Source organism: Dinoponera quadriceps, unplaced genomic scaffold (assembly GCF_001313825.1).
Source record: "Dinoponera quadriceps isolate SergipeBrazil2010 unplaced genomic scaffold, ASM131382v1 scaffold628, whole genome shotgun sequence".
In the NCBI taxonomy this organism is placed as follows: domain Eukaryota; kingdom Metazoa; phylum Arthropoda; class Insecta; order Hymenoptera; family Formicidae; genus Dinoponera; species Dinoponera quadriceps.
Window position 1 is genome coordinate 1,353,224 of NW_014554836.1, and position 19,026 is coordinate 1,372,249.

The 19,026-nt window shown below is 46.2% G+C and overlaps 4 protein-coding genes across 6 annotated transcripts; 2 read left to right on the forward strand and 2 right to left on the reverse strand.

Moving 5' to 3' along the window:
• Positions 1–938: 938 nt before the first annotated feature.
• LOC106742242 (nucleolar protein 56-like) lies at positions 939–3,512 on the reverse strand. 2 transcript variants are annotated; one of them, XM_014614991.1, is made up of 3 exons: positions 3,371–3,512; positions 2,439–3,001; positions 939–2,218 (listed from the first exon to the last, which is right to left on the reverse strand). In XM_014614991.1, the coding sequence occupies exons 2-3, from the start codon at positions 2,924–2,926 to the stop codon at positions 1,327–1,329; spliced, it is 1,380 nt and encodes a 459-aa protein (XP_014470477.1). In that variant the 5' UTR covers positions 2,927–3,001; positions 3,371–3,512; the 3' UTR covers positions 939–1,326. The 2 variants fall into 2 exon arrangements, with proteins under 2 accessions (XP_014470477.1, XP_014470476.1); XM_014614990.1 differs by lacking the exon at positions 3,371–3,512 and adding an exon at positions 3,219–3,363.
• Positions 3,513–4,118: 606 nt separating this feature from the next.
• On the forward strand, positions 4,119–6,617 carry LOC106742238 (nucleolar protein 56). The gene is made up of 3 exons (XM_014614983.1): positions 4,119–4,297; positions 4,513–5,078; positions 5,301–6,617. The coding sequence occupies exons 1-3, from the start codon at positions 4,295–4,297 to the stop codon at positions 6,193–6,195; spliced, it is 1,464 nt and encodes a 487-aa protein (XP_014470469.1). The 5' UTR covers positions 4,119–4,294; the 3' UTR covers positions 6,196–6,617.
• Positions 6,618–6,753: 136 nt separating this feature from the next.
• LOC106742296 (serine-rich adhesin for platelets-like) lies at positions 6,754–17,160 on the forward strand. 2 transcript variants are annotated; one of them, XM_014615115.1, is made up of 12 exons: positions 6,754–6,884; positions 7,115–7,372; positions 7,744–7,914; positions 8,188–8,321; positions 8,452–8,596; positions 8,669–8,818; positions 9,248–9,468; positions 9,642–9,946; positions 10,735–15,326; positions 15,669–16,154; positions 16,677–16,738; positions 16,819–17,160. In XM_014615115.1, the coding sequence occupies exons 2-12, from the start codon at positions 7,330–7,332 to the stop codon at positions 16,909–16,911; spliced, it is 6,402 nt and encodes a 2,133-aa protein (XP_014470601.1). In that variant the 5' UTR covers positions 6,754–6,884; positions 7,115–7,329; the 3' UTR covers positions 16,912–17,160. The 2 variants fall into 2 exon arrangements, with proteins under 2 accessions (XP_014470601.1, XP_014470602.1); XM_014615116.1 differs by lacking the exon at positions 6,754–6,884 and adding an exon at positions 6,980–7,039.
• An 88-nt stretch (positions 17,161–17,248) lies between these two features.
• Positions 17,249–18,820, reverse strand: LOC106742299 (activated RNA polymerase II transcriptional coactivator p15). The gene is made up of 4 exons (XM_014615118.1): positions 18,711–18,820; positions 18,249–18,336; positions 17,976–18,180; positions 17,249–17,816 (listed from the first exon to the last, which is right to left on the reverse strand). Exons 2-4 carry the CDS (start codon positions 18,297–18,299, stop codon positions 17,734–17,736), a joined length of 339 nt encoding a protein of 112 aa, XP_014470604.1. The 5' UTR covers positions 18,300–18,336; positions 18,711–18,820; the 3' UTR covers positions 17,249–17,733.
• Positions 18,821–19,026: the final 206 nt, after the last annotated feature.

The following is a 19,026-nucleotide window of genomic DNA, read 5'->3' on the forward strand; positions in this document are numbered from 1 at the left end:
CAGTTATCTACGCTCTTTTGACACAGATTAACCGACAAATTTGTTAATTGAAGGTTATTGAATAGCGAAATTTTCACGCAAACTAAATCCCCTACGGCCAATGGCCTTTAATATTACCTGTCTTAAATAATAATCAACTTATAATTCTCGCGGACGGTTATGATAGCTGAGATGGGTGAAAAATAACCTGTTATCTCAAGAATTACTTCGCGATTCTATGTGACACATCGGCCAGATATCTCAGTTTTCTGCACGTTTTACAAGTTTCGAGATTACGAAATCATTGTTTTTCAGGGAAAATTGAAAAATGAAGCTACAAGTTGCAGAAAACTTACCGCTTATCATTTCTCGCCTACATCACCAAACCAATATGGCTAACGGAGAGAGCCGAGCCTCAACCATAGATTTATATATGATGCTTTCCAGCAAGAAACACAGAGATACAAAGTCGTTTTATTGGTTACATACCATCTTAAAATATCTGAAGATGATATTTAGCCCATGAAGTAAATTTGGGTATTTCTGCGCCTCCTTGGAAAAAAACCATAGATAGACTGCACGTCCTTCAGCTTGTATCGGACTACGAGTTATAGATTGAGATAAAATTGAAATTCGACCAATCGGAGCAAAATTCACTAAATTCCACTAAACTTGAGTTCAATCAACTTTGCGCCGATTGGCCAAATTCAATTCAATCTCAATCCCCAATTCGTTGTTTGATACAGGATTCATGGGCGGGCTGAAGTTACTGCATAGAAAGACACGGATATCGCATAAGTGATATTCTTTCACTCACCCTCTCTCTCTCGCTCTTTGTTAAGAGAAGGGTGAAGACGACTGCAAGGGGAAAAATACGTCAGAACAGAGATTGAATACTAACAAATTCCAAATACCACCTTATACATACATTATCATACAATATCTCCATTTTCAAATATTTAATGCTATTACAATATTTCATATTAACCCTAATTTGTTAACTGCAATCGTCATTAGTACAGCTTCCCTCCTTTTCTTCCCCCTTTATTTCTCCTATCAACGCGCTCCTATTAGACAGACACGCTCATTCAGGCTACTGCTCTCTCATTTCAATGTCGTCTTTAATTCCTCTCACGGCAAGCGCAGTTTATACAAATCTGTGACCATAACAATGGAATATTTCCATTCGCCGCTTTATTTATTAAGAAAATAAATTGCAATACATGTACCGTATATTACTGATCCCAAATGAATACAAGTTCCAAACTAGTAAGAAAAAAATAAGGCATGTGTAATAATACACAACAATGACCGTTCAAAGCGAGGTAAAAATCGTAATAATTCAGTTCAATCATTAGATATTGACTTTGATTTCTTTTTCTTTTTCGGCACATCCGTCTGTTCAGTGTCACCGTTTTTGACGTACTCGTCCGTTTTGCCGTTCTCCAGTACGTCGTTTTTCCTCTTCTTATCTTTCTTCTTCTTCTTAGGAGACTCCTCGTTATCCTGCTCCAAAGAGACCAGTGATTCCTTCAAGGACTCTTTCATTACGTCGATGTTCTTCTGCCGTATCTTTCCTCTCTCGAAAAATTTCAATCGGTCCTCTACTTGCTGTCTCAATTTTTCACCAAACACATTAGTCGGCGTATCTAAGAAACAGTCAAGCCTGGAAGCTATTGAGCACTTGTTAGCCAGATATCTCGATATTCTACCCTTGTCTCTGGCATTAGCGCGACCAATAAACGTAGAATTAAAAAGCAAGCCAAACTTGGGCGTGTTCCCTCTAGTCTTCAACGCACGGAATAACGCCTTCTCTGCCCCCAAAAGCTGGACAGTCGACGCTGGGAATTTGGCCAGGTTAGTCAGCGATCCGGCATGCGCTATTAATCTAGCGCCGATTTGGTCGCCGATCAAAGAGGCAAGGTTCGGCGCCACTCCCGACATCTTGCTTCTCAGATACTGTGCCAGGTGCTCCCGGTAATCGCACATGGAGATAACGCGATCGGCGAATATTTCGATGTCCATGAGATTAACCATATTAATGTCCATCCCCATAGAAGACTTGGACGCATCGACGATTGCCTGCACCACCGCACTGTCCATGACAACTTCTTCGAGAGCCTTCAGCTTTTCCTTCGGAAGTTTCTTCCTGTTTTTCAGTATCTTAGTCACTTTGGCGTACATGTGATTATCCGGAATTATTTTTATCAGCTCCGGGAAGTGATAGCCGTACCATTCTCTGAAATGGAAACAAAGAGAAAGTTATAACCGAGAGTTCTATTTATTATCCGAGCGTACTTGTGGAGAAATTCCATCAAATAACATATCTTCCCATAAATTCCATTGGACTAACATTTGGTAAAATTAAGAACTAAATTAGGAAGTATAACTGTGAAAAGATTTTAAATTTCACAAAATTTCTGCAACTGTGGATTAAATGGAAGAAATATTTTACATACCGTAGAGGTATACTGGATGTGTTAATGTCCTTGTCTAATTGGTCCATTAAGCCTATGGTATGGATGATCATATTTACTCTGTGGGCATTGAATTCAACTTTTGCCCTGGAATAACTATGCCTGAGACCTAGTTGATTGACCAATGTACTTTTAGCATTAAAGCTTCGAACCAGGTGACGGAAATGCAATTTGATACCGCGTATAATTTCAGGAATGCCATTGACGTGATCGCACTTTATGCCTAGAGCTTCGGTGATATTAGCGCCAAGTTTAGGATCCGAGACACCAAGAACAACATTCTTCTCTGACTTTGGTACACAGGAGTCCAAAAATATTTGCAACTGTGGTGGAACGACACCTTCGGAGATATAGTTAATATTCTCCAGTGCCACTTCCGCGGTCTTGAAGGGTGCGAAACCAATGAGACTGACGATAGAGCGAAAACGCGACAAGTCCGTTACAGAAGCTTCCACCTGGGGCAACAGCATCCCAACTTCCTCGAACTCCTTGACACGGAACACAGCGTATCCGGAGGCATGTTGGAAGAAAATGAATAGTTTCTTCTGCAAAAAAGCGAAAAAAAACATATATTAAATCTCCAAGTATATGTAAGAGTATTGGAAGAGATATGAATATTGTTGATACACCGATTCAACAAACGCATGTGATGATACTGGTGCACCATCTTTGCGAAATAGCCGCATGTTGAGTATCGATATAACGAAGTATAATTTAAGTAAAAAAATTGCGTAATTCTAATTAAGAATATCCGGTGTATACCATTCTCGCTTTCACAAAATTTCAAGATTTCAACGCAACTCTTGCGACACAGCAACAGCCACACAACTCTATGGTTTGTTTGATGCGTAACACACCATGTGCGGATATACTAATGGAGGAGAAGTACAGATGAGCGTCTATATTTCCTATACCTACAACCACGGCCTCCCTTATGCACGATTCATACTAGGTCTGTTCGTTTTCGCTGCACCGCTGAACAAGGTTAATAAATTGATGCGAGACAAGTATATGTTTTCTTTCTTCAACTTAATCCACTAGTTCAGCGGTGCAGCGGAAAAGAAGAGACCAACTGCGTCGACATCCGAGCATCCGATATTCCAATAGGAGATTCACTTTTCAGGATTTCCTAGCTAGTGACATTCTTGTCTCAAAAAAACGTATTCTTCTATTGGATGTACTTCTATTGGAAGACTCAACGACGATCGAACGTATCTTTATTCAAGTTTCTAGTGTTAAGCGCAAACGACATCCGATTGGCTGTTTGCTGGAGAATACCTAAAGTCCCTAGACACCTCTGGACAATGAAATGACGGCGACAATTTCGTTAGCGCGAAATTCCAATATAATCGCGAAACGTAAGTTCGAAAAATCACGCATGGAATTTCCCGCCAACCAATTTATCACCGTCATTTCATTGTCCGGAAGTGCTTAGGGACTTTAGATATTCTCCAGCAGACAGCCAATCGGATGTCGATTGCGCTTAACACTAGAAACTTGAATAACGATACGTTATTCGATTCGTCGTTGAGTCTTCCAATAGGAGTACATCCAATAGAAGAATACGTTTCTTAGAGACAAGAACGTCACTAGCTAGGGAATCCTGAAAAGGCAATGTCCTATTAGAATATCGGATCCTCAGATGTCGAATACAGTGTGAATCCTGCGTGAGGGAAGCCGTGGTTGTAGTTGTAGGAAATATAGACGCTCATCTGAACTTCTCCTCCATTAGTATATCGGCACATGGTGTGCTACGTATCGACAAAACCAATAATTTGTGTGGCTGTTGAAATATTGCAAGAATTTCGTTGAAATCTTGAAATTTTGAGAAAGCGAGAATGGTACATACCGGATATTCTTAATTAGAATTACGCAATTTTTTTTCTCTTAAATTATACTTCGATATATCGACACTCAACATGCGGCTATTTCGCAAAGATGGTGCACAAGTATCATCACGTGCTTTCGTTGAATTGGTCGACAATATTCATATCTCTTCCAATACTCTTATATATACTTGGAGATTTAAAAGATGTTTTTTTTGTAATTTTTGCAGAAGAAGCTATTCATTTTGTTCGAACATGCCTCCGGATACGCTGTGTTCCGTGTCAAGGAGTTCGAAGAGATTGGAATGCTGTTGCCACAGGTGGAAGCTTCCGTGACAGACTTGTCGCGTTTTCGTTCTATCGTCAGTCTCGTTGGTTTCTCAGCCTTCAAGACTGCGGTAGTAGCACTGGAGAATATTAACTGTATCTCCGAAGGTGTCGTTCCGCCACAGTTACAAATATTTTTGGACTCCTGCGTACCAAAGTCAGAAAAGAATGTTGTTCTTGGTGTCTCGGATCCTAAACTTGGCGCTAACATCACCGAAGCTCTAGGCATAAAGTGCGATCACGTCAATGGCATTCCTGAAATTATACGTGGCATCAGACAACATTTCCATCACCTGGTTCAAGGCTTGACTGCTGAAAGTGCATCAATCGCGCAACTGGGTCTCGGGCATAGTTATTCCAGGGCAAAAGTTAAATTCAATATCCATAGAGTAGATAATATGATCATCCATACCATAGGCTTAATGGACCAATTAGACAAGGACATTAACACATTCAGTATGCGTATACGGTATGTAAAATATTTCTTCCATTTAATTCACAGATGAAGAAATTCTGTAAAATTTCAAATCTTTTCGTAATTATACTTCCAAATTTAGTTCTTAATTTTACCAAATGTTAGACCAACGAAATTTATATGAAGAAATATTATATGATGGAATTTCTCCACGAGTATGCTCGGATAATAAGTAGAAATCTCGGTAATAACTTTGTTTCTTTGTTTCCATTTCAGAGAATGGTACGGCTATCACTTCCCAGAGCTGATAAAAATAATTCCGGATAATCACATGTACGCCAAAGTGACTAAGATACTGAAAAACAGGAAGGAACTTCCAGAGGAAAAGCTGGAGGCTCTCGAAGAAACAGTTATGGACAGTGCGGTGGCGCAGGCAATCGTCGATGCGTCCAAGTCTTCTATGGGGATGGACATTAATATGGTTGATCTCATGAACATCGAAATATTCGCCGATCGCGTTATCTCCCTGGGTGATTACCGGGAGCGCCTGGCACAGTATCTGAGAAGCAAGATGTCGGGAGTGGCGCCGAACCTCGCCTCTTTGATCGGTGACCAAACCGGCGCTAGATTGATAGCGCATGCCGGATCGCTAACTAACCTGGCCAAATTCCCAGCGTCGACTGTCCAGATTTTGGGGGCAGAGAAGGCGTTATTCCGTGCGTTGAAGACTAGAGGGAACACGCCCAAGTTTGGCTTACTTTTTAATTCTACGTTTATTGGTCGCGCTAATGCCAGAGACAAGGGTAGAATATCGAGATATCTGGCTAACAAGTGCTCAATGGCTTCCAGGCTTGACTGTTTCTTAGATGTGCCGACTAATGTGTTTGGTGAAAAATTGAGACAGCAAGTAGAGGACCGATTGAAATTTTTCGAAACAGGAGAGATACCGCAGAAGAACATCGACGTAATGAAAGAGGCCTTGAAGGAATCATTGGTCTCTGTGGAACAGGATAACGAGGAGTCTCCTAAGAAGAAGAAGAAAGATAAGAAGAGGAAAAACGACGTACTGGAGAACGGCAAAAGGGACGACGAGTACATCAAAAACGGTGACACTGAACAGACGGATGTGCCGAAAAAGAAAAAGAAATCAAAGTCAATATCTAATGATTAAACTAATACTGAATTATTACGATTTTTATCTCGCTTTGAATGGTCATTGTTTTGTATTATTATACATGCCTTATTTTTTTCTTACTAGTTTGTAAGTCGTATTCATTTGGGATCTATTACATCTATTGCAATTTATTTTCTTAATAAGTAAAACGGCGAATGGAAATGTTCCATTGTTATGATCACAGATTTGTATAAACTGCGCTTCCCGTGAGAGGAATTAAAGACGACACTGAAATGAGAGAGTAGTGGCCTGAATGTGTGTCTGTCTGATAAGAGCGCGTTGATAGGAGAAATAAGGCGGGATGAAAAAAAAGAGGAAAACTACTAATGACGATTGCAGTTAACAAATCAGTGTTAATATGAAATATTATAATAGCATTATATATTTGAAAATGCAGATATTGTTGTATTTATAAGGTAGAATTTGGAGTTTGCTAGTATTCAATCTCTATTGTGACGTATTTTTCCTTTTGCATCCATTGATATATTTGTCGCTAAAAAACTTATTCTCCTATTGGAAGACTCAACGACGAATCGAACGTATCTTTATGCAAGTTTCTAGTGTCAAGCGCAATCGACATCCGATTGGCTGTCTGCTGGAGAATACCTAAAGTCCCTAAGCATCTCCGGACAATGAAATGACGGCGACAAATTGGTTGGCGGGAAATTCCAATATAACCGCGAAACGTAAGTTCAAAAAACGACACATTGTTCCCGATGTTACCCCCTCGTGTTGTGATAGAGCATCGGTCTACCCGCGTTTACCCTCGGGAACCTCGTGAATTATTTCCCACATCTAACGTATGCCAACGGCCGGCGCGACAGCGTCGCGAGAATGATCGGTATATTTAACAATGCGTGCTATTAATTAATTAATAATAACAGCGTTCTTACAAAATGGTTCCGTTTCGTCTCAGGTGTGCCGAGGTGAACAAAGTGAAGCGTCTTTTTCGAAACGGTCCGAGTCGAATATGTAAACAAAGAAACTCCCCGTGCACGTTGGCAACACTACAAATGTTTATTGCTGTCGAGACGCAGTAGCTTGGTGTCGTCAAAGTGTCGCTTTCGCATCACGACGGACGGGTCTCCCAATGAAGTGTCTTGGAAAATTACGCGACACCAGAAGGCAACCATGGAAGCACTATTGCCATCCGAAATAGCTCGACTGGTGCTCGGTGAGTGATCAACCTGATCGAATCGTTACGCTCGTCGATGAGAAAACACTCGTACCGTAACCTCTTTCGTTGGCATGTCAACCCCTTGTTTACATGCACCTGTTCGCTCGACGCAGCGATCAATCCGTGTCACAAGACCATTCGACGTTCTTCTGAGCTGAATCTAACTTGTCGATCATAAATGAATCAAGTTTCCACTAATAAAGTTTCATGTACATCCACTTCTTTGTCATCCGTATTCCTCGGAGATGCCTTTTTCATCTTTGTTTTGTCTGCATTGTTGCTTGATAGCAGAAGCTATGTCGTTATTATGTAAGAAATCGATGTTATCAATGTTTGAGTTACCTATATCGTACATTTGCTGGTCCTAGGTTATTTGGAGGACCAGCAGTGTACAGAAGCAGCCAAGCAGTTTTTGGAATCATCTCCGCACTTACAAGAATGTCGGACAGTGGTTGCTCATGGAAAGAGGTTCAGTACCAAAGTTAACGGTTTAACGCTGATGGATATCATTGAGAAGTTCTCTGCCATCAGCACTATGAGTGAGTTACTTCGTTTGGCTGTACTACTGATAATAGCACTAATTAACCCTTTGCACTCCGGACCTTTTTCGCACGGTGCGAAAATGGCACCACATGGTGAAAGTCACCACTGGAGTGCAAAGGGTTAAATGTTGTGTAAGGGTTAAATGTTAGTAAAGCGGCTACGACAAATGCAAAGAGTTTGACACGACGTACGAATAGATTCAATACAGTAGAATTCACATGTCTGTCTTTTGATTGCGTGTTTCCTAAACAAGCCACTGTTTTCTGTAGTTCAGGAACGGTTAAACAAAGCGACAGATTGCGAGCAGTTGAAGCATTGTGGGGATCTAATAGAGCAGCTGAAATTCCTCGTGGAAGAGCCGCGTGGCCAGCGATTTGTCGTAAACATTAATGTACCTTCTCAGGTATTTTGTTGTCCTAACTTATTTAACTCGGTCGATGTGTATCTGAAATCTTTTCTGCTGATGCACGTGAGAGCTGAATGTGAAAGTTTTCGCTGCGATTTACAATCAAACATGGCTCGACGTTTTCTAGAGTAACACGCAAGCATCGAACGGCTCGCCTATTATCGCAAATAGCATGCGTAGAAGGCGTCATAGTAACAGCGAGCGGAACAAACGCACCGCCAAACCCCAATCGAATGCGGCGCAACCGAATGGGGACATCGTAACGACCTCACGTATGTCGTGTTTGTCTCTTCTCTCTCGTGTCCGTTTGTTGTAAAACTTTAATCTCATGTATCTCGATTCAGCGATTCCTCACAATGTCGACACAACCCCGTTAGAGAGTCTGCCCGGGAATGTCAGCTCGTTCAGGCAGACGGAATCTGTGAACGATAGGATTGAGAGAAGCGACGACAACGTTGCGCAAGGATCGCCCAGTCAATATGACTTCGAGAAAAGTAATAGCACAAACAGGCTTCTCTCGAAATTAAAGCATCGCTTGGAGTCGGCCGGGAGAATAACGAGATATCTCTATTTTACAGCACAGAAGCTTGCGATATTGCTACGAGCTTCTGCGCTGTATGGGCCCACATTATGTAACTTTGCGGGAAATTATAAGGTCGAACGATGTCCTGAGATGTTTCGAGCTCCAAATCCTGTGAAACTTGATCCACGCCGATGCCGCAAACGACAGCGTGTTCAATCTGACAGGACTTGGAAGATGAAGTTACTTCCGTAACATTTGGCAAATTTACACAAGCTTGAATTTCGTCGTTCATCCGACCAATTCGAAAGCGATCCTTTGATTCTCCTGAGGAATTCGGTGCCGTCAATCAAGATGTCTAAGGTTGACTTCTTGCTCTCTCTATCTCTTTCTGTTCGCACAGACGACGGGATGTGGAGTACACGACAATTCGAAGCTAATATCGATGGTAAAAGGAGGGAGGATATCAGCATCACGACGAGCACACCGTCACTCAAACGATGCACAGCCGCGACAAATACGGAGGAGCTGTTGAGATTCTCCAGTACGGAGGTGCAGACCAATCCTTACGAGATACCGGAATCGGAATCTGAATCGAACGACGAGCCCATCGAGAATCTCAGCGTAAGTCCCTGGATAAATATCGGCTTTTCGCTATCGCTATGCGTTTACATTATTCATTTAGCGTTTCTCACGCGATGGCGCGTAGCATCTTGTGAAGAAATTTTCCATGCCACCCACACAAAGATTCTAACGAGCATTGTTGTTATTAAGTGTCCACTCGTATACATTTCCAGATATTAACGAAAGAAATCTTGAATCGTACAGAGTTACAAGAATGTATTGCCGAAAATATCAATAGAGCAATCATTCCTACGGACGTATCTCTGAGGGATGAGAGTTTCCACGAGTCGGTCAGCGGCGAAGGGAACACTTCTATTATGGCCGAGTTGAATAATGCTATTAAGTCGATTGTTGAAGCGACGGAGACCGATCCCGTGTTCGAGAAGTTTCTCGATGAGATCATCGGGCCACATACAGAGACCGATACCAGTCCCGAAGAGGATGGTGAAGGAAAGCACAGTCCGAAGTTCCTCAACGAGTGAGTGCATGTACTTTTTCAACTCGAATCATCATTTTTTTTAACGGGCACACTCTTTAGTTATTAGATGATACAAACCGATTTTACAGAAGAAGAAAAAATATATAAGTTATAAAGAGCGATACGTGAAAAAGAATAAATACATAATAATACAGCGGCGAGTCATTAAAGAATAAAAAGAAAAAAAACAGTAGTAAGGCAAATATTAATGATATTAATGAAAGCATGAGTGAGCAAGGAACAGATCAAATTAAAACTGACGAATAAATGAAGTAAGAAAAAAAAAATACGTAAGTGGTAATTTAGTCAGAATAATAAGAATAATTAAATAAAAATCAAGGTTGTAATTTAAAAAGTAACTTATTCACGTTTCAGTGATAGAATATGTAAATGCGAGTTCTTGAAAACGATGGTGCATCACTAAAGAGATTTAATGTTGAGGAAAATTTATCGGCTAAACTACAAGGATAATTTATTTATAGAAATAAAATTAGCATATGATGTTCTGTGACTCTGAACAAATTGGCAAATGAATTAGAGTTAATTAATTAATTTAGAATTTGCCTCCTCAAAGATAAAGAGATTGTGATGATATACGTTGACAGTTATGACAATAGTACGGAATTGGCTTATTTAATTTATAAGCTGTCATTCTTAAAAATCAGTAATACGTTGAATACGTTCATCATTCACTTTTCATCTCTCTTTCTCTCTCTCTCACCCCTTCCCTCTCTTGTTACAAAGTTGAGTGCCGATCTCCTCATCTCGCGATATCTTGATACTTCCAGAGCGGCGGAGAAACACGCGGAAGCCGCCTTTGGCAGCATCAGCTCGCCGGAGCCAACGATAGTAGACACCACGAGAGCATCCGCGGAGAACAGTGCGGCGGAAGTGCCGCTGAAGCACAGACTACGCAGCTCTTCCAGGCAGCAAAATGTCAGAACCGAGGACGAGGCGGAGAAAGCGAAAGATCAGGATAAGGAACAGAATACTCTGGAGGATCAGAATGCGGCTGCGGTATTAAGTATCGTAAATGTCAATATCACGAATAACACGTCCAATGAGAAGAAAACTCTCGACGACGCGAAAGAACCGACGGTCGCCGCAGGTGAAGTTACGGAGAGCAAGGTCGTTCATACTGCATTGACGGCCGCCGTCGCGATGAGCAAAGAGGACGCGACGACGAAGCCCTTGACATCGACGAACATTCAAAGGGCGAGCAACGTCGCGCCGTCCGCGGGCGGCAATGCGGAGCCGAAAATCAGGAAGTCGACGGTGAAACGGCCGAGGCCGACGAGACCGAAGCGCGATCAGGCGGCCAACGACGATCAGGTCGTGGCGAAGCAGGATGTGACAAACGTCACGCCTACGTTGGTCGTGTGCTCGAAGGAAGAGATAAGTAACCTGCTGAGCGTGAATCACTCGTCGACCATCAGGTCGACCTCCGCATCCCGCTTCATCCCGATCGCGCCGAAAGACCCGAACAGGATCGCCGCTCCCGTGGAAACCATGTACCTGAGAACGGTGAACCTGGCGCAGAAACTGCCGATCGTTGCGGTGGGGGAGCCGGCTGATCCGGTCGCGAGTCAAGCCCCGTCTTCCCAGAGGAGGACCAGCAAGGTGAGCAAGACGGTGAAAACCGTGAACAAGGTGGACGCAACGCTGACGCCCGTGATCATCGAGCAACGGCCGGCGGCTCAGGAAGCCGCGCAGACGATCGGTAAGCACGCGGCCGGCGAGTCTCAGGTGATCACCCTCTACGGCAACAACGAGAGCAGCGCGAAAACGTCCTTGGACAGCGCCAATATGCCGACGATCAGTCTGGAGGAGAACATCAGTCTGTCGGAGAGCGGCCTCTCGCCGTACCTGAAGTTCAACTGCAGCAAGACCGGCCAGAGCCACAATCTCTCGGACATCGACCTCACGTCCATGATAGAGAGTGCCAAGTGCACCATCGTCACCACCGCCACCACGACGACGACAACGACGACGACGACGACGACGATCGACGGCACCGGCGCAGCGGAGCCGACGGTCCCCACAGACATCATCGTCAAGCGCACTCCCAAATCCCTGTTGAAGAGCCGCTCCAAGAACCGCAAACTGAGCCTGTCGACGCCGCGCAAACGAAACAGCCACATAAGAGCACTCGACTTCAGCACCCCGCCGAAGGTGATCAGCTCCGCCAGGAAGGCGAGCGAGACGACGGCTCAGTTCTCGGCCGCGGCGACGAAGCGCCTCAAGTCCGTCTGCAGGACGTCGTTGTTCAAGTCACCGCCGTTCTCCGGCTCCCCGGCTACCACCGCTCAGCAGCAGAGCCCGGTGAAGGTTTGCCAGTCTTACAAGATCCCGATAGCCACCAGGAGCCCGGCGCCCAAGCTGATGGGCGGCTGGGACAAGTTCAACGGGGTCGGCGTGATTATCGGCGACGTGTCCTCGCACGGCAGCACCAGCGCGTCCTCCTCCTCCGAGGACAGGGTTCAGCAGAAAACGTCGAGGACGCCGACGGAAAGTTGGGACGCCGACCTACGGAAGGGCCTGCAGTCGAGCAAGAAAGACGAGGCCGAGGTGAAGAGACCCACGAAGAGGAGGCACTCCAACAAGGAGGAGAATAACGCGACGCACAAGCGGAGCAAGCACAATCAGCAGTCGACGACGAAGAGCAGGGACAAGAGGAGGAGCTGCGAGACGACTCAGGAGACGGAAGACGCCAAGGAGTCGCGTGAGCATCTCCAGGAAGGTGCGAAGACCGCGTGCACGGAGAAGAATCCCGGCGTCGTGAACGAGCTGTCTACGAGCAGGTCTGATAAGGTTTCTTCGAGGCCAGTCGATGTCCCCGTCGAGGCGTCCGCGAAGACGGACGGTAACCAGGCAGCGGTAGCCGAGAAGAAGCCCGTGAAGAAGTACGTGCAGCTGAAAACGATCAGGACCAACCTGAAGAAGCCTGACAACGTCGAGGGCGGCAAGAGGAAGAACGCGGAGGACGCGGGCCAGACGACGACGAGCAGCAGCTCGCAGATGTCCGAGCTGTCGAGGATTCTGTCCGCCAGCAGCGCGCAGCGCATGCTCCGGGTGCCGGACACGATCGACGTGGAGACCCCGAGGAAGTTCAACAACGACGGCACGTCCGTACCGCCGCCTACGCCGAGGATGCTCAGCCCCGGCAACAACGCCGTGACGCCGTTCATCAAGCTCAGCGACGACTCCGGCAGACTGCGCGGCAGCTTCATCAGCACGCCCGAGTTCCCGATCACCCCGTGCATAGCGTTGACGCCGAAGCACACGGAGGAGACGACCAGGGACGTCGTGAAGAAGAACGAGTACAGCTCGCCGTATTACAAGCCCACCTGCGAGCAGACGGCGGCCGAGGGCGGCGGTATGTCCAAGTTCAAGAGCGTCCCCGCCGTCAGCCTGGAGTCGCCGGTGGTCTCGTCGTCCCACATCAAACTGCACTCGACGCACAGCAGCCTCGCCTCCAGCGGGGCGTCTTACCAGACCTCCAGCTGCACGACCACCACCAAGCTGGAGATCACGCAGTTCGAGGTGATCAAGGAGAACCTGCCGAAGGAGGAGGCGATCAAGGAGTTGAAGATCGCGTCGAACAGCACCAAGGACTCGGAGCTCGGCGCCTCCTCCGCCTCCGTCGTCGCGGTGGAGGAGCGCCAGGTGGGTCGGATCGACGGGCTTCCGGATGCGAGCGACGAACACCGCCAGCGTGAAGCCGCCACGGTCGAGGTGGACGGCAACTACGAGAGCGCCAGCTCGTCGACGTCCGACATCTCGTCCTCGTCCGACTCCTCGTCGTCGTCGTCCACCTCCACCACGGGCTCCTCGTCGTCCTCGTCGTCGTGCTCTTCGGCCGGCAAGAACAGCCTCTCGCCGACGAAGACCGCGCACGCGTCGGCGGCCACGCACGGCGCCGACGACGATAGCAACCACCCGGACGTCGAGCCCGCGATCGAGGAGGAGTCCTCGCCGAAGAAGGTGTTCGCTATCGAGAAGACCAACGAGCAGCTGCAGGCCGCGCCGCTGGAGACGCCCGCGAAGGACGAAGCCCTGTTGAACGAGGCGGACATCTCGGAGACCCCGAGCAGCTCGAAGAGCGGCGTCGAGAACCTGACGAACCTCTCGACGAAGATCTCGGCGATCATCACGGAGGACGAGAAGCAGTCGAAGGAGACCAAGACGGCGAACCGTGGCCGCTCGAAGCCGAAGGTGACGAGCGTGCGTTGCATCCGGCCGGACTCGTCGCGTGCCGTCGTCGCGGAGCTCGTCGGCCCGGCCGAGCCGCACGCCTCCACCACGTCCGCGTACAACAAGCTGATCGCCCAGCTGGAGGAGAAGCGGCAGCGCATGATCGCCAAGTTCCGGGACACGCCCAAGTCGAACCTCGGCGGCGGCGCGACGCGCAAGCACATGCTGATGAGCAAGGCCTCCAACGACGCTCGCAGCAAAGGCGCCCAGTTCGCCAAGCTGAGCATGCGGCAGACCGCGAGACGTCCTCGCGGCAACCCCGACAACAAGCCGGCGACGATGCTTCCTGCTCGGAGCGTGCCTCGAGAAAGTAACCCGGCGAAGAACACGCGGAAGAGATGCGAGTTGCAGAAACGGAGCTCCACGAGCGACGAGGAGAAGGGGAAGGGCGCGTCGAGGAGCGTGGATTCCTCGACGACGAACGGTCAGGTGAACAGACCGCCCAACGACCCGGCAACGAAGCAGCAGGTGCTCGCGAGCGACGTCGGCAACGCGAGGACTAACTTGCTCGAGGATTGTACCGGCAAGGAGACGGGATCCGCGCGATCGCACGCCGCGGAGCCTTCGTCGGAGGAGCGGTTGGTCGCCGAGGAGAACGCAGAGAGGAGCTGCACCGGTAACGTCGACCGAGAAGAGGCCGGGAAGGCGTCCGGAGACGGCGACGTCTCGGAGAGGGAGGCGAAGTCCGCCGAGAGGCACGTGGTTGGGCAGGAAAGCTTAGTCTTGGGAGACAAGCCGCCGGAGTCGCGGAGCGATCAGGTTCCGGAGGACCGAGGAGCGGGGAAGCCGAGGCAGTTCGCGAGTCACCTCGACAAGGCCAAGTGCATACTGAAGTGCAAGGTGGATCAAGTGAAGCGCGACCTGTTCAGCGACGAGGAGAGCGACCAGAAGGTGTCCTGCGTGGCGCAGAGGGACAAGAGCACCGAGGAGAAGAGGTCGGAGGGGACGCTGCAGGGTTTCACGAAGGAGCCTCCGAACGCTTCACGAGAGAATGTTCGGCCGGAGAATCCCAAGGAGGAGCTGTCGAGCGTCCTGCAGTGTCTGCAACTGGTGCCGGCGCACAAGAACGAGCTGGGTCAGAACGGCAAGCAGCAGCACCAACAGCCGAATGAAGACGGGAGCAGAGGTAAAGTCACTTGCGTTGATCTTAAATCCTAGCGCTGAGTTAATCACTTTGATTCACAGCTTTGATTTTGATGAGGGGGAATTACAGGTACTTGGGTTTAACAGTGTCCCACTCGATTGGGTCTTGAGTTGAGTTTGCAGAATAGAAGTCAGAGGTTGAGAATTGGTAGTGCTTTTTCTCGAGAAATCAACAAGCCTCTCCCGGAGTTCTCTTCGGGACTCCCACTTGGGCTTCCTGTTATTTCAACTATTTACCGACGTCCATAAATCTTTCCTCTCTGAACTTGCATTTTCAGGATTATATTATGTTGCTGAACTTTTAATAATGAATCAAATAATAAAGGTACAAGCGAGATGAATGACAATGAGTCGGGCCAAAGGACAGCCGACGTTCACCATTACAAGGCAGAGTATCACTTCGTGTACGACGACAGCGCGCCGATGAGGAAGAGGCGGAGGAGATACAGCGGGCACGAGTTGCAGATCGAGATCAACTACGCCGACCTGTCCGACCCGAATCCCGTCGAGTGCATCAAGATGTTGAAAGCCACCGAATTCGAGGAGATATTCAACCTGCCGCCGAAGAACACGAAGAAGCGAACGTTGGCCAAGAAGGCGCCGTACAAGAGCGAGACGTCCGGCACGAGGACGGAGAACGAAGCGTTCACCTTGAGAGACAACACGAGCAAGTCTCTGGCTGCGTCGGCTCCCACGGACGAGTCGTCGGGAGCGAAAGTGAAGAAGCCACCGATCAAGACCGCGGCCGGCAGATCCGACGCCCAGTCCGAGCTGAAGAAGAAACCGAAGCCCGAGAAGACGCAGGAGAAAGGTAAGAGCGCAGAAAACGGCCGAGATAAGGCGAGCCGCTTTCCTCGCCGAGGAATACCAATAGGAGCGCGAATCGTGTTAGAGGAAAGATCGGTTCTTCTTCGCTGAACTGGCTGCACGAACTCGCACAAATTCTCTCCTTCTCTTCGAGCCTCAACAGAATAGTTGATTTATAATTTCAAGACAATATTTCATGCTCTAAGTCTTTACCCAAATTATCACTTGTTTTACCTTTTTTTTTTTTTTTATTAGACAACAGTTTCATTAATCACAAACAGAACGGCTTTTTAATTTAAGACTCGAGACACAGGACAGTCATTGCGTTACTTAAAGATAAAACATTGTCTTAAACCGACAAGTCAGCAATTCTGTCAAGGTCCTTCCATCAAGTTTTAATTGTATATCTGTCTCTGTTTAAGTTATATAAATGTACGTTATATAATGTACGTTAATTTAGCGAAACAGACCAGAGATAATGTATTGATCGGCGACCATAAGCTGATGTCACGTAATGATCTTTCAGTGTCGGAGGTCGCCGCGAAAAACCGCAAGAGAAAGCTGTCGGAAACCAAAGAAACAAAACAGGTCAGAGAAAAGTAGATCTGATTTTTACTGCTACGTTATGCCATATTTGCGTGTTATTCATGCTTTCTTTTTGATTTCAGATCGAAAAGAAGCCATGCGCGACTGATCCGCAGACGCTACTCAGCAACGTGGACCTGAATAAATTCTTGGCTACAGTGCACGGGCCTGAATAAGAAGTGCTCTCTATGGCACCATCTTAGCTTAGATTGAACAATGTTCATTGTATAATGTGTAAATATCGTACTTTTACGTGTTACAAAGCTGCGTGTATTTTCTATTTTGATATAACGAGACATAGTATTTTACGTATTTTAATGTTAGCAATTTAGGAATCACTAGTTACTTGTGCAAATTTTTATATGCTTTTTTATGATATTCTGACTCACTGGTGCGATCAATGATTGACGAACGTGTATATACCAGCCTTATAATTTATAACTGAAAATCCCGGGTGACACTTTTCATTTATTCAGAGAAAGAATATTCGTGTGGCAGTTCAAATGCGTGCAGTATAGGTAATAATCGTTTAATAGCAATAGTAATAATACAGTTTTGTATGTGACAATTTACAATCAATAATGCCAAAGAGATCGTCGTTTCTGTCATTGCTACACGATACCGAGAAGTAAGTTGCAAAGGTGTACGGAAGGAAAGAGATTAAACGTTTCAAGTAGTGAACTCAAAGGAAATTTATCAAATTTTTATCAAACACAGACCGGACATCTCTTGGAACTTTTATTTGTTACAAGTAGGAAACCAGAAACGAAATAATTATATTATTTATACACTAAAAACCAGCGATAAATATTTAAGAAAAAAACGAGCATTCATTTCAAACGAGTGCAGTTTCACAGCTTTAATTATCTTCATAAACTATTTGCATCCGTAAGATCGGACGAACGATTGAAATTCTCGAACATTAACATGTTTCAAATGGAAAAATTGTAAACGTAAAACCAAAAACATCTTTAAAGTGTGCAGGTCGAATTGTGCCTCTAACATTTCGACTTGGCTACTTTATCCACTTCCTCCACAACGGACATGAATTTCCGCCACTGTGACATGGTTAAGCAAATTCCTATGCAAACAATAAAAAATAATACAAATTTAGCATCAAGGGATATTCATATAAAAAGTCTGATCACTTTTCTCATAAAATCCTTATTTCTTTTTGACATATCGTGTCGAGTTACTAGCAGCTGAAAGCGTGACGAGATCTTACGACAGCAAACGTTACCTTTCTTCCCAGGTTTCAAGTCGCCATCCTTATCGTAGTACATTTCTCGGATATCCACGTAAAAGTTGCCTTTGAAATTCCTCACGTTCACTTGACGATTGTTACCCAAGTCCCACACGGTTTCATCCTCCTCAGGCTTTGTCTTTTTGCTTGAAACTGCTTTCTTCTCTTCTTCCTTTTTTGGTTTCTTCACTGGTTTCTTTTCCTAAAAATCAGCGAGTGATATTACAGAAATCGTTATGAAACACCAAATGTTTGAGCACAATACCATACCTCCTCGCTACTGTCGTCGCTGTCGGACACGTATGCCTTCGATTTCGGCATCTTTGGCTTGAAAACAGTGTAACAAAAAACGTGGAACCTTGAAGAAATGTGAAATTATTGTTGACAGTACAGTGGATCATACAGGATCAATCTGTAGCTGTTGGCAAACTCGCGTATAAATTGTACGAGCAACGATATTTAATTGCCATGTATAAACGCAAATTACTAGTCAATACGATGCATACGAAAATTTATTTGTCACTTTAGTCCCAAGTATCGCATGCTACAGATTTGCACACGCAGACGGAAATATAACCTGTTCTTGTCAGCCGCGTTTTCAGGTGAATAAATCAATTGATATCCGCGAGTAACGAGTTGGAAAGGAGAATCGCACGACTAAGTACTCGCACCGTTAAATTATGACAATATTACCGAATGATATCCCTGTGATTATCTGGGATAAAAACTTACCAGTTTCTTTGTCGCGGGAGAATCGGTTTTTAACGGCTTTTCAAGAGGTACGCGCGCACCGTGATGGCAAACGACTTGTGGCGCCGACTCGTGGTGGGCTGAAGAGGCTCGTCCGAAAGTATCGTCGGTATTACAGAACACTCACTCTTGCTCGGTTACGAGGTTTCAGCCAAGCTATGATGAAGGAAAAATATCCTCGAATAGCCGCGAATGGCGACGCAAAGTCAAGCCTGCTTCATAACGCCAGGCCAGGTATGTTGCTGTTGCGATTAAAAAGTTTACTTCAGATTTTCTCTCAACTGAAACCAACGTTCTT

Bases quoted from the DNA above. Each gene is read 5' to 3' on its own strand.
- LOC106742242 (XM_014614990.1), bottom strand. The intron at 2,219-2,438 runs GTATGTAAAATA...TTTCCATTTCAG, and splicing joins ACATCCAGTATACCTCTACG to AGAATGGTACGGCTATCACT.
- LOC106742238 (XM_014614983.1), top strand. The intron at 5,079-5,300 runs GTATGTAAAATA...TTTCCATTTCAG, and splicing joins ACATTCAGTATGCGTATACG to AGAATGGTACGGCTATCACT.
- LOC106742296 (XM_014615115.1), top strand. From the start codon at position 7,330: ATGGAAGCACTATTGCCATCCGAAATAGCTCGACTGGTGCTCG. The intron at 15,327-15,668 runs GTAAAGTCACTT...CAAATAATAAAG, and splicing joins GAATGAAGACGGGAGCAGAG to GTACAAGCGAGATGAATGAC. The intron at 16,155-16,676 runs GTAAGAGCGCAG...ATGATCTTTCAG, and splicing joins CGAGAAGACGCAGGAGAAAG to TGTCGGAGGTCGCCGCGAAA.
- LOC106742299 (XM_014615118.1), bottom strand. From the start codon at position 18,299: ATGCCGAAATCGAAGGCATACGTGTCCGACAGCGACGACAGTAGCGAG. The intron at 18,181-18,248 runs GTATGGTATTGT...GCTGATTTTTAG, and splicing joins GCGACGACAGTAGCGAGGAG to GAAAAGAAACCAGTGAAGAA. The intron at 17,817-17,975 runs GTAACGTTTGCT...TTGTTTGCATAG, and splicing joins CTTGAAACCTGGGAAGAAAG to GAATTTGCTTAACCATGTCA.